The sequence below is a fragment of the Lactuca serriola genome, chromosome 9 (assembly GCF_051521515.1).
Source record: "Lactuca serriola cultivar US96UC23 chromosome 9, Lser_US96UC23_V15, whole genome shotgun sequence".
In the NCBI taxonomy this organism is placed as follows: Eukaryota; Viridiplantae; Streptophyta; class Magnoliopsida; order Asterales; family Asteraceae; genus Lactuca; species Lactuca serriola.
In genome coordinates, this window is record NC_136416.1 from 200,938,068 (window position 1) to 200,953,663 (window position 15,596).

The 15,596-nt window shown below is 32.0% G+C and overlaps 2 protein-coding genes across 2 annotated transcripts; both read right to left on the minus strand.

Annotated features, from left to right (window-relative positions):
- Nucleotides 1-6,764: 6,764 nt before the first annotated feature.
- LOC145075094 (transcriptional regulator of RNA polII, SAGA, subunit) lies at nucleotides 6,765-8,755 on the minus strand. The gene is made up of 2 exons (XM_079021402.1): nucleotides 8,555-8,755; nucleotides 6,765-7,992 (listed from the first exon to the last, which is right to left on the minus strand). The coding sequence occupies exon 2, from the start codon at nucleotides 7,976-7,978 to the stop codon at nucleotides 7,007-7,009; it is 972 nt and encodes a 323-aa protein (XP_078877528.1). The 5' UTR covers nucleotides 7,979-7,992; nucleotides 8,555-8,755; the 3' UTR covers nucleotides 6,765-7,006.
- Nucleotides 8,756-10,927: 2,172 nt separating this feature from the next.
- Nucleotides 10,928-13,649, minus strand: PUT5 (Amino acid permease family protein). The gene is made up of 2 exons (XM_079019698.1): nucleotides 12,378-13,649; nucleotides 10,928-11,657 (listed from the first exon to the last, which is right to left on the minus strand). Exons 1-2 carry the CDS (start codon nucleotides 13,367-13,369, stop codon nucleotides 11,129-11,131), a joined length of 1,521 nt encoding a protein of 506 aa, XP_078875824.1. The 5' UTR covers nucleotides 13,370-13,649; the 3' UTR covers nucleotides 10,928-11,128.
- Nucleotides 13,650-15,596: the final 1,947 nt, after the last annotated feature.

Below are 15,596 nucleotides of genomic sequence, written 5' to 3' on the forward strand. Positions count from 1 at the left end.
CTAGTCTTTTTATGAATCTTATAATGATTTTGACTGATGTATTTATGTCACCACTGGCGTCGGCACCGTCCGGCCAACCAATAGTCTTATATTTGGACATGAGGTACTCCCTCGTCTACCTCACATTTTTGTTATTTGCTGTATCCACCATTTATGTCTTCGTTGATCCTTTCGGTTTTTCACCGGAATCAGTCGAATCGGTCGCTGACGCCGATTCAGATGAAACCCTTGACGTTAACACGATTGTTCCGATGCCGCGTACGGATTTTCCCATATTACGTCCCATGATTAAGCGTTATTTGTTCGATAAAATTACTCTTAATCCATTCAAATTCGGGCGTTATCTATGTGGTAAGTTCGAGAAGAAGCCCATGATCCCTCCGACCAATATGATCTTATCTGGAGAATCCGACAGTTTTGATCCGTAAACGTCTAAAGATCTGGTGCCGAAGAGCTGACTGGAGTTCAAGCGCAACTACGGCCATCGTCTTGGCAATATGTTTTAAATTGATAGAATCTTCGACGAGTTATGTATGTGTGTGCATTATTAATAAGTAATCGATAAACAAATCGAGGCATGTATGTTACTTTCTCTAAAAAGGCGTTAAGTGTGCGGTTTGAAGAGAATAAATGTTAGACAACCGGGTGTGGGCAACGCGGGTTCCGCGTTATCTGAGGTTGCACCCTAATAACGGCGCCATAACGGGTGGAACACCGCCCCGACTAGCCGTTATTAGGTGTTATGTTACGATATGTTATCACGACAACGGTAGGTAATGCCGGTAAATTATTCAAACGGTCACAATTTCGACCGTTTTTTAAAACGGTCACTTATTAAAAAAATTATTTACGCTATAAATACATACAATTTATATCATTATTAAATATAAAAAACATAAATTTCTCTCAACTATATGAATCGTCTTCACACGGTTCATCCGTATAATTTTTTTTGTTATTATTATTTTTTTTTTGCTTTTTAGGTTTTTAAATGTTTTTGTGTTTTGTTGTAATTTTTTTTAATGTTGTTTTTAATTTAAGTTTTATTAAGATTTTATTTTTACTTTTCAAATATAAATAAATAAATAAAACAAATTTGAAATATTGAAAAAAAAACATCAAAAAAAATAGAAAATAAAATAGAAAATAATTGGTGTTATTACATGTTATTAGAGTATAAGGTATGGGTCATGTTGCATCTCGTTGTTGCTGAGGGGGAGCATCTTCAACGCCGTTAAGAAGCATCAACACCACCCTCCTTTCTTGTTGTATCTAGTTGTGTTGCTTCTTGTTGTGCTCATGACTAGATGCAACGTGATTTTCTATTGGTTGCCTAAATTGTCTTTCTCTATCTCTCTCCTCTTAACATGGTGTCATAACACCATGAACACCACCCCCTCTTTTTGTTGCTTCTTGTCATAACACTACTTCATGTTGCCCATACCATATGCTCTTAGATGTTGCTCATTTTCACCTTGGGTATTATAACACCCATGTATGAATAGGATGCTGACATGACACATTTTAGATGTGGTAACATGTAATAACATGTTGCCCACACCTAATAGTAACATGTTGCCCACACCTAATAGTATTGAATTATAATCTTCCTATTTCATTTTCAAGCTCCAATTCTCCAACTATTTCCATTTTCAGTAGTCAACGTCCCTCAAAGCGCCTAAAATTTGAAGTCAACAACAAGGGCTAGAAAACAGGAGTCAACAATCACCAATATTTTCAAAAAATTGTTAAATCTTCAAACCCAACACAACTTTTGGTATAAAAAATATGTTTAAAATCATAAAATATTTTATACATTTAGTTTTTCTCAAATTAAAATTTATATTTTTAAAAGGAATAAATCTTGCACTTTTTTTTTTCAATTTAACCATTTTAACAAGTTTATTTCGGATATAAATAATTTTCTTTCCATAAAACCCCAAAAAAATCTAAAAAACCTTCACGTGTGACAACTTTTTATTGGAAAATAATTTTACGTTTCATATTTCCGATTTAAATATTTCCAATATTAGAATTGATTTGATCATAATATAACTGTATTATTTTATACACAATTTTTTGTTTCCATTATAATCAATTTTTTTATTGAAGAAAACATTTGGCTTAATAGATTTAAAGTCTATTTGTAGGATGTTTGAAGATTGTAGGAGGTGAACAACAATGATCTAAATTGGTTTGGTAGATTGTTTTACGATCCAAACAGTAAGATTGCCACTGAACATCAATCGATGTTAAAATCTAATCTAAACATTCATGTTTTTTCCGTTTGAAACATTGTTAAGAAAAACTAAACAAACCTAATACAATCTTTGAGCATTGTTATTAAATTGATTTTAACATGTATGTTACCAACAATAAAGACGTGGTATTTCTCTTTGTTTTATAAAATATCAAATGTTTCATTCAGTTTTATAAGTTAACATCCATAAAAAACACCACAAATAACAATAAGAAACATGAGAATTATGAGCAGACAATACAAAAATCAAAGATGATAGGTTTTTTTCAAAAAATAAAATAAAAGGTTTTTTCTCATATATATATATATATATATATATATATATATATATATATATATATATATATATATATATATATATATACACACACACAAAGAGAGAGAGGGGTAAAGATCAAATAAAAATAAAAAAAGATTAAGAACCATGAGAACCATTATTTGTAGCTTATTAAGAAGGATATATTTTTCATTCCACAAATACTTGTTTACAAATATAAATGACATTTTTGTATATCAATATCCAAAAAAAGGAATGACAATATTGTAAATAATACAAAAAGTTGAACCTAATTTCATATCTAAACTTACATCTGATAAACTTGGATCTAATACAAAATAGTTTACTCTCTTCTTTCAGTATTGTCTAAGAACAAACCCTTGTCTCTTATCTCCTTCTACCACCTGTGATGCAAACCACCATCATCACAGCCGTCGACAGCGACCCTACAACACCCGACGAGCCTACCTCTTCCATGTCCAATCATCTGCATAATCGAATATCTCCATTATTGCTTCCTACCATAATGTTTCATGTTAGATCTGGTATGTATAATCTCAGATTTGAAGCTTTACGGTCCGAATTTACAATTTCCACCACCACCGTCATCTAGATCTGCGAGCTCTGGTCAAAATCTATGTTTTCCGCCACCACCATCGTCTATATTTGGTCTAGACATACGATTTTCGTCGCACCGTTGTCCAGAACTGCAAGTTTCCAGCAAGCTCAAAGAAGTTCCAGAACTGCGAGTTTCATGGGTAAACTATATGGACAATTTATGCAATTTTGTTAATATTTTATGTTTATGAGTTTGTGACTTTTCCACCCATTTACTTTTTAAAATGTCACTTTATTCTCTTCACTTTGAACTTTGTAAAATATTACTTTCACCCTATATTTTCTAAACTTTCGTATTTATCCTCGGTGGTATTTATAATTTGATTTTCTTTAATAACATTCGTTCGTTAACTAAAAAATATTATTTTACGTGCTTATTTTTATATATGTATCGGTATATATTCAAGAGGATCAACATTTCGACATGAATTTAAAACTTTCTTTCGTTATTATTACACAGAAATTCGATTTTGACACTGTGTTTTTTTTTTTGTGTCAATTTTGACACTGTGTTTTCCAATTTGTTACAATTCTGACCACTTGACCGGTTAACCAGGTTACATGCTGACGTGGTATGATGACGTGTCAGTTTTGATGACGTGGCATGCTGACATTATATGCTGACGTGTCAAAATTGAATTTTTTTCTCACAAAAAACACTAAGTTTTCATTTTTTTCCGATTTTGACATTAAGTTTAATTTTTTCTTTCAACTTTAACACTATGTTTTTTTGTTCCAAATCGAACATCATTTTTTCCAATTTTGTTCAATGTTGACAATTTTCTATTTGAAACCGTATAATATTTTTTTAATACATTTAAACCGTATAAATATGTTTTTTTTTCATTTAAAAACCATAGTTTTGTATAAATACATTTTTTTTACACTCAAACCATATTTTTATATATAAATATGTATTAGTTATATAAAAATTGTATTTTATATTAAATATGCAACTTTAAAATGTGTTTGGAGGTTTGGAGGCGTGTAGTCGATCAAAACTCAGATATCAAGTTTGCAACCCATCAAATTTTTACATCTTATTAGAAGCTTATGGTTAGTGTGATTCTCATGATATAACTAATGCTTTGAATGTATGGAAAAAAAACACATTGTATTTAAATAAAAATGTGGTTTTTAAACGAAAAAAAATATGTTTATACGGTTTAAAATGTAATAAAAAAATATATTTATACGGTTTCAAATAGAAAATAGACAAAATTGAACAAAATTTGATAAAAGATGTTGATTGGAACAAAAAAAAAATAATGTCAAAATTGAAATAAAAATTTAAACTTAGTGTCAAAATCGAAAAAAAGTGAAAACTTAGTGTTTTTTATGGAAAAAAAAAATCAATTTTGACACGTCAGCATATCATGTCATCAAAACTGACACGTCATCATGCCACATCAGTATGTAACCTGGTTAACCGGTCAAGTGGTCAGAATTGTAACAAATTGGAAAACATAATGTCAAAATTGACACAAAAAAAACACGGTGTCAAAATCGAATTTCTGTGTAAAAAAAGTGTTTTTTATGTCATTTACCCTTTTTTAACTTGCTTTTCCTTTGTGCATGTTTTAGTTTGTCTGTTTTTTATGTCATCTTACAATCTTTTTGATCTCACGGATGAGGCCTTTTTGGAGGAGATTCAACATCTTAATCGCCTTAACTTGAAAGAGGTAGAGTCAATCATGGGTAAGTTTGATGACAACAAAGTTATTGTAGGAGGATTTGGGAAGGTGTACTCAGGGGTACTCACCGACTTTGGGGGCAAATTGCAATTCCAACATCCTATTAAATGAAAATTGGGGGCAAAACGGCCAAAGATGTCTAGATTATTCATTTATTCATTTTATGAATGGTAAATTATGAGATTTATTTAGTAATATATAATAGAAGAAATTTGATAATTTCTTATGATTAAAAGTATACATTTAAGATTTTCAACTACAGCATATTGGGATACCAACCACCTATCATTAATCTCTATTTACAAATTAACCATAATCATGTAACTTGAAAACAAAGAAAATATTAGTTCTCCAAATCTCTACTCTCATATAACATGACCTTTTTAATTGGATGGACAGCGGTTCTCCTTAAATGAGAAAGAGGAACATTGTGAAATGATATCAGCAGAATGTTTCATTCCTACATCGACTGAACAACCTCATGATTATGTTGCATATGATGATGAAATTAAGTCAAGGTTAGTTGTTCTTCTCCTTTTAAGTTCTAAATTTTTTTAAACTCTATCATGATCAGTATTATATATAGGATAATATGAGAATATCAAGTATAATGAGAATATAAGAACAATTCTGGAACGTCTGATGAAAGAATCTAACGGTTGTGATCAGAATAGTAATTAATTCTTAGGAGTTTTCTTCAAGTTGATAAAATTAAGTCTAATGCATATGCTTTAATTTAATTGTTTAGGATGAATTATTATCAGATGATGAGGATGAGGAAACATACTGGGAATGAAAATTGGCAAGTGATTATAGAAAAATAATCTTGCGGGGATAAGAGAGTTTGCATCAAGCAACAAAGAAGGAACTTTACTCTCTTTTTTGCAAAGGGTTGCCATTCTACTATAGCGGTGAACAGGTATATATCTTTTATATGAATGATTCATTCCTATATTTATTATTTCTCATATATATGTAGATTTTGTGGAGCCTATGAACATCAGCTCATAGGGAACAACTCCATAATTCCAAAACAAGTACTAACACATTAATTTATTGTAATAGGCCCATATAGTTTGGAATGGGAATGAATTATATTGTAATAGGTTCTCTCATGTATTACCCATATATAGATGGATTTGTTGTAATTTTTGTTGATCATTAATATCTCCACCTTTTCCATATTTTCTTTTTCAATTTACCACTTACGAGACCATATGTATAGTCATGTAAAAGAGCATTTAGCTCTAATGTACTGACTCATGTATATACTAATTGACACACATCTAATCTCGAATACCTAAAATCCACAAAATTTTGGTTATCAATGTAAAATATCTGCTATAATTTTATGTTTCAGAATCACATAAACTTTGGTTTAAATACAATAGTAAGGTTTGCATTAAGAATGTGCTGATTATTGGTCACATGTAAACAAAATGATATAATTAATTAGTGCAAGTCATGTACACAACAAAATGATATAACCAATTGCGTTTCGTTTAAGTAGTAAAAATTATGACCCAAAACGGTTGTTATTTTTGTTATTTATGGACATCAATATGTTATATAAAAACCAAATTTATAAAGTCTAGTATTATATATATATATATATATATATATATATATATATATATATATATATATATATATATATATATATATATATATGATACATGAATATGTATAGTTATTTATTTGTTTAATGTGCATTTGTACCAAAACAGAAAATATAAATTTACTGGATATATAGTTTATTTTATTTATCTACAGTACAAGTTTGTCAAACACCTAACAAACAAAGCTTGCTTTAATGTTTTTACTAATTTTCGAATTAAGTCACTAATGAAACACTTGGTACTACTAAACATGTAAACATTTGTTAGATTTGGCATGTAAACAATAGTATGGGAAATGACTAAAATGCCCTTCTTTTTCTCAACATAAAGCATTAGAAGTGAACTCGAGAGAATATACTCAAACTTGGAGGTATATCCCCATACGCTATACAACACTAAAACAACTAATAAAAGATGCTGGTGAACTCATTGAAACTTGAAAGCCCCCATAAACAATTCAGAGACAAGTTATCAAGAAGCATACACCTCCAAGAATCAAAATTCTAGTTCTACCACAAAGAATCACAAAAATCTAATTTTATTCTTCAAAAGTACTAAACCGTAATTTCTCCATTTGCGTTGACCAGTCAACTCCAAGTCTACGTGGATCACACTCCATCACAACACTAAGATCCAAAACAGACGAAACTACCCTCGGCCCATTTACAACAGAAGCAGTTTGACTTTGACTTTGACTTTGAGATTGACCAAGCCTTGAACGGGCTTGACTGATACAAGGCTCGATCAATCTTTTCAAATAAGCATCCAAACCAACATTTAACAAATTCGCACAATCTTCCGAAACACTTAGCCCCTCACCTTCCAACTTTTGTCTCAAACACCCCCTCAAGTATCGACTATCGGGCAATTCAAAATTGTTCTGACACATATGGGCCCGCGAAGCGTTCGCGGGCCCATGGACAGAAGCCCGGTACAAGCTCTTTCGGGTTTTGCTTAATGAAATACCCAGAGGAGCTGTGACTGGGCTTCTGCTCTGAATCCCTGGGCTACCGGAAACAACCTCTTCGCCGTCTTCAACCGATAGAACCTCAATTGGCGGTCGGCTACCGAGAGAATGAAGTTCGGTTGGACTTTGGTGGAAATCGGATTTACCGTTTGGCCCGAGAGGGCTAAAACGGTCTTTTGACTTCCGGTCCCGTGGGGACCGGCTCTTGCGAGGGGACGAAGGAACATATGACTGCAGACTGTTCCTTTGTCCCCTCGCAATCTTGACATTGAGGGATTTTGTGAACTTTTTGAATGTTGGTGGTGGGGTTTTGGATAGAGTGGCGTTTTTTACGATTGAAGTGATTAATTGGTTGTGAAGAGGGAGATTTTCTCTACCGATTGTTAGGATCAAGAATTTGAGGAAGTTGTTCTTTGCAAGCTGGCAATTGAGGTATTTGTAGAGTAGAATGAAGTATTTATCGGCTCTTTGTTGTCCAAGTTTTTTATGGAAAAGAGCTTTCAGCTCTAATGTATCGATTCGTGTATACTGATTCGCGCCCATTTAGTCTTGAATACCTAAAATCCACAATGTTTTGATTGTCAATGTAAGATGCTTGTTATGATTGTAATGGAAATCAATGCAGGATCATATGAATTTTGGGTTTAAAGTAAAGGAAATGCTTCGCAATCCAAAAAGGGGCATATGTTTGTTTCATTATTTCAAGAAAGTAAACTCTACAAAGAGGCTGATAACCAAGATATTTATGTAATCATATAACAGAGTTTCAGATTGCTATCCCTAATTTAACGATTTATGAGGGTAAAGAATGTTAATTTGCCACTTAGAAAATCTCGATACGAATTTGAACTAATGCATTCCAGCTACATCGAGTATCCTTTCAACTGTGGAAATAAAATTAAGAAACTACTTGTAACAATCGAAGCTTTTCAATGCTCTAATGAAATTCTCAATTTGTGTAAAAACTGATCGATAACGAAAACATGAACTTAGAAGAACTCGATAGCATTTGTTAAATGCGAACAAATCGTGGAAATATCGAAGTGATTGCGATCTAGTGTGACACTTTAGTTAAATAATTCAGCAACAAAAATAGCAATCGGATGAGAGAAAATCGACCTGAATTGAATCGCGCTTGCTGATTTCAGCAATTGAATTGTTGCTCCGAGGTTCTTCGATGGTTTTGTTCGAATCGACGGGTCAATTTGAGTTTATCTTGCGATCGTAAGTTCGATTTTTGAGTAGGATTGAAACCCTAGAATTTGGATTTAGGAATTGGAAAACCCTTTCGTGAAAACGTTAATGTAAATCGCTACTTATGCAAGAACAAAGACGACCCGCTTGACGATATATTGAGTAACTTCATAAATAACCCCCTAACTTAACATGGATTGCAATATCAATCCTTAACGTCTATATACTATTTTCCTCATTGTTTTGACACTAACTAGCTATTTTATTTGTTATGATGTAGAATTAGGATAGAATAAATAATGTATTAATCATCATACATATAATTCTGTTCCAAATTATTACACCCACTGTACTGACAATTTAATCGTAAATGAAATCACTGAATTTCTTTTGTTCATTTTTCTTGTTTTTGTTTTTGTCGTGTCATAAAACTTTTAGTTACGTTAATTTATAAAGAGTCATATATTCAATAGAACCTCAAATTTTAACAAAAACTTATAAAGATTTATCTGTATCAAACAAATCATAAATCCACAGAATCTCAAATCATAGTATATCATTGTCTTCGGCATGGACGATTTAATCAGTTCGAGAACTCTAAGCGAACCAAAAAGTTAGGGATCTTTGGCCTTTCCTTTTAAACATGATTATTGATTATCTGATTAATAATAACAATCACCAAGACAACTACAAATAGACAAACAACAAATTGGAAGTAAATTAATGGATTATGGACTAGAAATACTTAGTTGCTTGATAATAGAAGATAATGGAAATCATAAAAACTTTTGAAATTCTTAATCTACCTGGAGCCTTTGAAATAAATAGATAATGATATCACTCAATATTAGGATCAAGAAATAAGTCAATAACACTTATTAGATTCTTAATCTACAACAAATCCACAACCACGGATGATGAGATAAATAGATGATGGAAAACATGAAAACTCAAAACTAGAACTAGAAGATAATCAGAATATCAGATAATGGAAATTGGAAGCACATATTGTTTCAGACTTTCAGTTCATCGGTTGAAGTCTTGCAATGCCACCCCTGATTTGAAATCGACTGATCGAGAATCACTGAATCCAATCATCGTTGGCTACTACCATTGGTTGTGTTTTCGCATTTTAGACTAGAATAGAAATTGGAGAACATGAGGAGAAGCCGACGAGAAGGAAGAAGAACTAGAATAGATGAGTTTTTGTGGAAATTGAATCGCCGCTTTGATTGTTTATTGTGGCATCAAGTTAGACATGCGTAACAATCAAATGATCGATTCTCAGTTTTCTAGACTACAATTAGTGAATAAGCTTTAAAATTTGGGGCCCTTTAGAATTGTGGACCCTAAGTCATTGTTTAGTTTGACAAAAGATAGAGTCGGCCTTGGTTCTCGGTCCTCGATGTGTTGATTAATAATCATGAAAGTTGGTTCAGTAGAAACGAAGTTCTCACTTGTATGTGTGTGAATATTGTCTTTTCGGTGTGACTTGGTCTAAATGCATAAACCATAAAGTGATTTTATCCATTCCCAACTTTCGTATTTATAACCAAGATTATGTAGGTACAGTGACCATAGTGTCCTTTCACCTTCTCTTTAATATATTATTGGGATCTTGTGGTACAACATAAACATAATTCATAATTGGAATAAATAAATTTATTAATTAAAGTTAGAGTGAACTTTTCTTTTGCAATTCTTGTTTTTATTTTAGAATTTTGTAACGTTCCAAATAATTATTGATCAAAATTACACAAATCAAATATATTATGATAAAAGAAATAGTCATTTATCATTTTACTTGAAACGGAGATAAAAAACATTACAAAAACATCAAATAAAAATTTAAATTGCAAAAGGGACTTCTAAAAACCAGATAATTGCAAAAATCAATTATACTTGTAGACCAAAAATATAATCTACTCTTAGATTTATCAAGAACTTGTAAAATCAATCTTCAAAATCATAACGTTATTTCATGTAGAAACAAATGAAACAAAAAATCATGAAACGGAAACTAATAAAATAGTAAAAACAAATGAAAAAGAAAAAGAATATAACACAAAGGTTAGTTATGTTGCCAAATAAACTCAAGGGGCGTAAAACGCAATATGCAAAAAGCGTGTTTCCATACACCAATGATCAAACTTCATAGTATCACAACATTGGTCAATCATATAGTACAAGTACATTATGCATCCTAGCCCTGCTTTTATTTCAACATTCTCACTTTACTATTAACAATCAATAACAATTAACAAATACACTATTCATTTAAATAATTGTTATATCATGTAAAAAAATAAGTTTTATAACATATCATAATCTTTTCTTTAAGTACAACAAAAATAGGTTCAAAGAATTGTTTTACAACATATCACAATCATTCTTTAAATACAACAAGAATAAGGGTACACGCACCCCGAGGTGTCCCTACTAACATGTCCCACAGTCAATATTGAATAAATGTATCACCTCATTCGAACTTAACCTCATTTACAGATTTTCACCTCCTTCTGTTATTTCAGATACTTTTTCCATACTAGAAGATGACGAAGAATCCGATAGTAAACGGACCCCGGCTTCATCCGCCACGTGGCGCATTACATTTTCATCATCTTCCACATCACAATCATTTAATTTTACATCATCAATGGAAACAAAGTGGGCCCAATTTTTATTTTTCGCATGAATGATAAAAGGGTACAAGCAAAACCCTAGAGCAACAACACCACCGGTCACCAAGAACGTTCTTAAGGAAGCCAAACACATCACGAGTACAAGTAAAGTAGCTGGAGGTACACACAACATTGTTGCACCAAATGTTTTTAAAGGAACTTTATAAGGTCTATGAAGATCCGGTTTCTTTAATCTTAGTTTTATAAAAGCTGCGAATTCGAATAACATTCCAATTGCGTATAAAAAGTTGAGAAATTCCAAGATTTCTTGAAAACTCATCCATGATAGAAAGATGACACCCGTTGCTGAGCATAATATGCTGATTGTTGGTGTCCCATATTTTGACCTAGGAGGTTTTACGTATGCGGATAATAAGCAAAAGAATAAAGAAATAGCAACATACTTTCATATATTTGTGCAATATAGTGTCCTACTTGTATTTTTATTTTTTCTATTACAACATTGTACTTTTCAAAGCATTTCTTATTCAAATATTTTACTTTAAAATCTACCCAATTATAGCATTATACTTTCCATTTTATTTTGTTACGACATTATATTTTGAAAAATCTATCTTACTGCATTTGGATAACATTGCTATTATTAATAAATGGATAGAGTATTTAACTATTTCATACATTTGTATTTGAATGATAATTCAAGGTATCTTAAAACCATCTCTAACACATTACACTATTTTTTGCACCAAAATGATGTTTTTTTATGTAAAACGTTATTCGACCCATTACACATATTTTAAAACCAAAAAGAATATTATAATATATTCATTTTTCTAACTTACATGGATTTTTAAAATACCAATAATTTTATAAACTATATATTACTAGAGCACACATTAACTTTATAAATTATATTCTCGTTTTTCTAACTTATATGGACTTTTAAAATTCCCACAAAGCTCCCATTTCCCTCAAGTTCTACAATCCAAAAGCTTAAAGACATCAAATCCAATGTCTTTTTGGTACAAAACGCACCAAAGTTTTCAGCTTTTTCCCATTTTATATAACAAAAAGGGTTTTTTTATACAAAATATGCAATATTTTACCTGGAAGCAAATATAGAAGGAAGCATTCCGATTTCACTCATGCCAAGAAGTTGAAAAGCATCACTACTCATTTCAGCTTCAAACAACCCCAAATTCGACATAGCAGCAGCAGCTTGAATCCACCATTTTAGCCAAGAACCTCCGATCAAAAACCCGACTTCAGCAAAATACCCATCACTCCATTCACTGGAATCCGATTCCAATGACCCAGTTCCCGCCAAAAGTGGAATCAGATAAGAACAAACCACCACAATAACAGCACCATAAAGAGCTTTCGGAAACGTCCTACTAGGATTTTCAACTTCACCAGCTAATGTACTTGCTTTATCCCAATAATTCAAGTTCCAAAACATGCTATTGAAGTAACCCCTCCATTGGACTTTCTTGAAATCCAAAGTTATCCATCTTTTAGGCCTGATTTTGGGGATTGAAAGAATACCCATGACTGCAAATGGAAGGAGAGAGAAAGAAGCGAGAAGAACAGCAGAAAATCCGACAATGTGAAGACCTCTGTAGTTCAGATAAGTTAATAAGATAGTAATTGCTAAAAGGGTTGGAATTCTAGCGTATAATTGATCGAAGATTGGGAGTGATTGCTTCAAGTAATCGAGAAATAATACAGGGTAAAGTGCGTTATCCATAACCCCACTAAACCATTTCCAAAACCCTTCTTGGAAACCCCAAAAAGGGCCGAACGCCGATGATATCCAGATAACATAACCGCCGTTTTCCGGGAAGCTTGTGGCGAGTTCTGCTGTGATTAGTGCTTCTGGGATGCTCCAGAAAATTGGGAAAATTAAGAACCCTAGTAATGAAAGTAGAGCTCCGCCTCCAGATTTGACTGAATCTTCTACACCAAATGGACCCCCGGAAACTTCGTAGAAAATTAGGGCGATTAGAGGTAGTAAAGTTAGTTTAGGGTTTGATTTCTTATCTGTGGTGTTCTTCTGATCATTGCTCAAGATCGTCTGTTTGTTTACCTCCACACCCATGAAGTTTGACGATCGAAAGCTTGATCTTATGGCGTATTAAGTTATCACCATGGTCATGATTGAGAAGTCGATGGAATAAATGGGATTAGTATGAAAGATTTTATGAATTGGATTTTGATTGTTCGAGGAAGCAAGTGAAGATGCGAATGGAATCAAAGATGAATCTGTTTGGAGAATAATCAAATATGAGATATCTTTCTTGCGGTTTTTTAATAGAAGTTCGTGAAGTATGGGGAGATTGTTTGTTTGACTTTTTGGAGAGCGAGTTGTGAGACGCAAAACGATAGATCTTTGCCCACTCCAATCAAAAATCAATGGATAAGAAATTATTTTTAATCATTTTTTTTTGAAAAGAATGTGATTTTAACCAATAAAAATACTTTAAAAATTATATAAGGTGTCTAAATGGTAAAATGGGACGTTCATTTAGCCAATCTTTTATTCATTATCCATTAAGCATCCTAATTCCCAAGTCTTATTTATATTAAGGAAGCTATGCATTTGAGTTTGACTTACCTCTTCTTTATAATTAGGTGTGAGTATAGTGCGGTTCGGTGCGGTTTTTGACCAAAACCAAACCGAAAACCGCAACTTTGGTTTTTTGAAGTTTAGAAACCGCATCGTTCGGTTTTTATGCAGTTCAGCTTTTGCGGTTTTCTTTTTCGGTTTTTTGCAATTCGGTTTTTTTTTTGCGGTTTTTTGTCAGTTTTTTTTTATTTGGTTTTTGTTTTGCCTTTTTATTAAAACTTAGGTAACTCAACGAGTTACTTTGATTCAGATGAGAAGTCTTAATCATTTTTTGAGAAACTTTATGTAGAGATGAGGAGCGCCAAATTTTTCATTCCCAACAATCTGCAACTCCTCAAAGATGTGAGTTAAACGTCATAGACTTAACTCTCTTATATGAAATGTGAGAATAGTGAAAGTTTTATCTCAAATGCGATGAGAGATACTCTTATAAGACTGAAAAAATTAAAACCCAAATGATATCTTGAAGATGAACCAATACCACCACCTATTGGTTTGAAATCAAATAGCATAACCACCCATCCAAAATACTTCTAATGTTTGAATATAATACGAATTAAATATAATATTTGTTTTTCACAGGTACATACGATAATAACAATTAATGTATTCATAAAAATGATATTATCATCATTAGTACTTTTAATATTAAAATGTTAAAAAATATAATAACATTGTTTGTTCATGTAAATATCACTATATGTATGCTTAGAAATATACAATCATCTTCTGATAATATATATATATATATATATATATATATATATATATACTTTTCCTGTATGTAGCATCCATCCCACAATGATGTTAGGATTAAAACTCAGCCTAAGTTTAACAATTATAAATAGGAGTGAGCAAAAATTGAACCGCAAACCGAAAAAACCGTATAAACCGAAACCGAAATGAAAACCGAATGTGCAGTTTTTAGTTTTGTAAAAACCGAAAATGTTCGGTGCGGTGCGGTTTCTAGTCTTGCAAAAACCGAACCACACCGAATCTATATATATATATATATATATATATATATATATATATATATATATATATATATATATATATATTCGGTGTGGTTTGGTTTTTGCAAGACTAGAAACCGCACCGCACCGAACATTTTCGGTTTTTACAAAACTAAAAACTGCACCTTCGGTTTTTATTTCGGTTTCGATTTTTTGGTTTCGGTTTATACGGTTTTTGTTGGATTAGGTGTCTAAGCCTATAACTATAATTGGTATGTACTTGAATTGATAGCAGCACAGTCTTTTTGGGTTGCCCTCAAACCTAGCAACCGGACAAAGAAATTATAACAGGAGAGATATTAATTTATTATAAGATTAATAAATTAATATAAATGAATTTATTAATATGTTAAAACATTAATATATTAATAAGAAATCATTTTATTTAATTAGTTGTTAGCCAGAAATTAATTAGAATTAATTTCGGGGTTAAAAGAATTAATTATAAGGTGCAGGGACTAGTTTGCAATTATCTAATAGTTGAGTGGAAGGCTCTAGAACCCCCTTGGATAAGGGTGGATGAAATATTTAGGGGAAACCCTAATAATTTCGTCCATAGGGGCTTGGATAAGGCCCTTGGGTTTGCTTAGGCCCTAAGCAAAGGATAACTAGGGTTTCCCCTAAACCCTAGATCCCTCAGCTATATAAAGAGCCTCCTGGTTCATGTTTTGGCCACTCTTTCT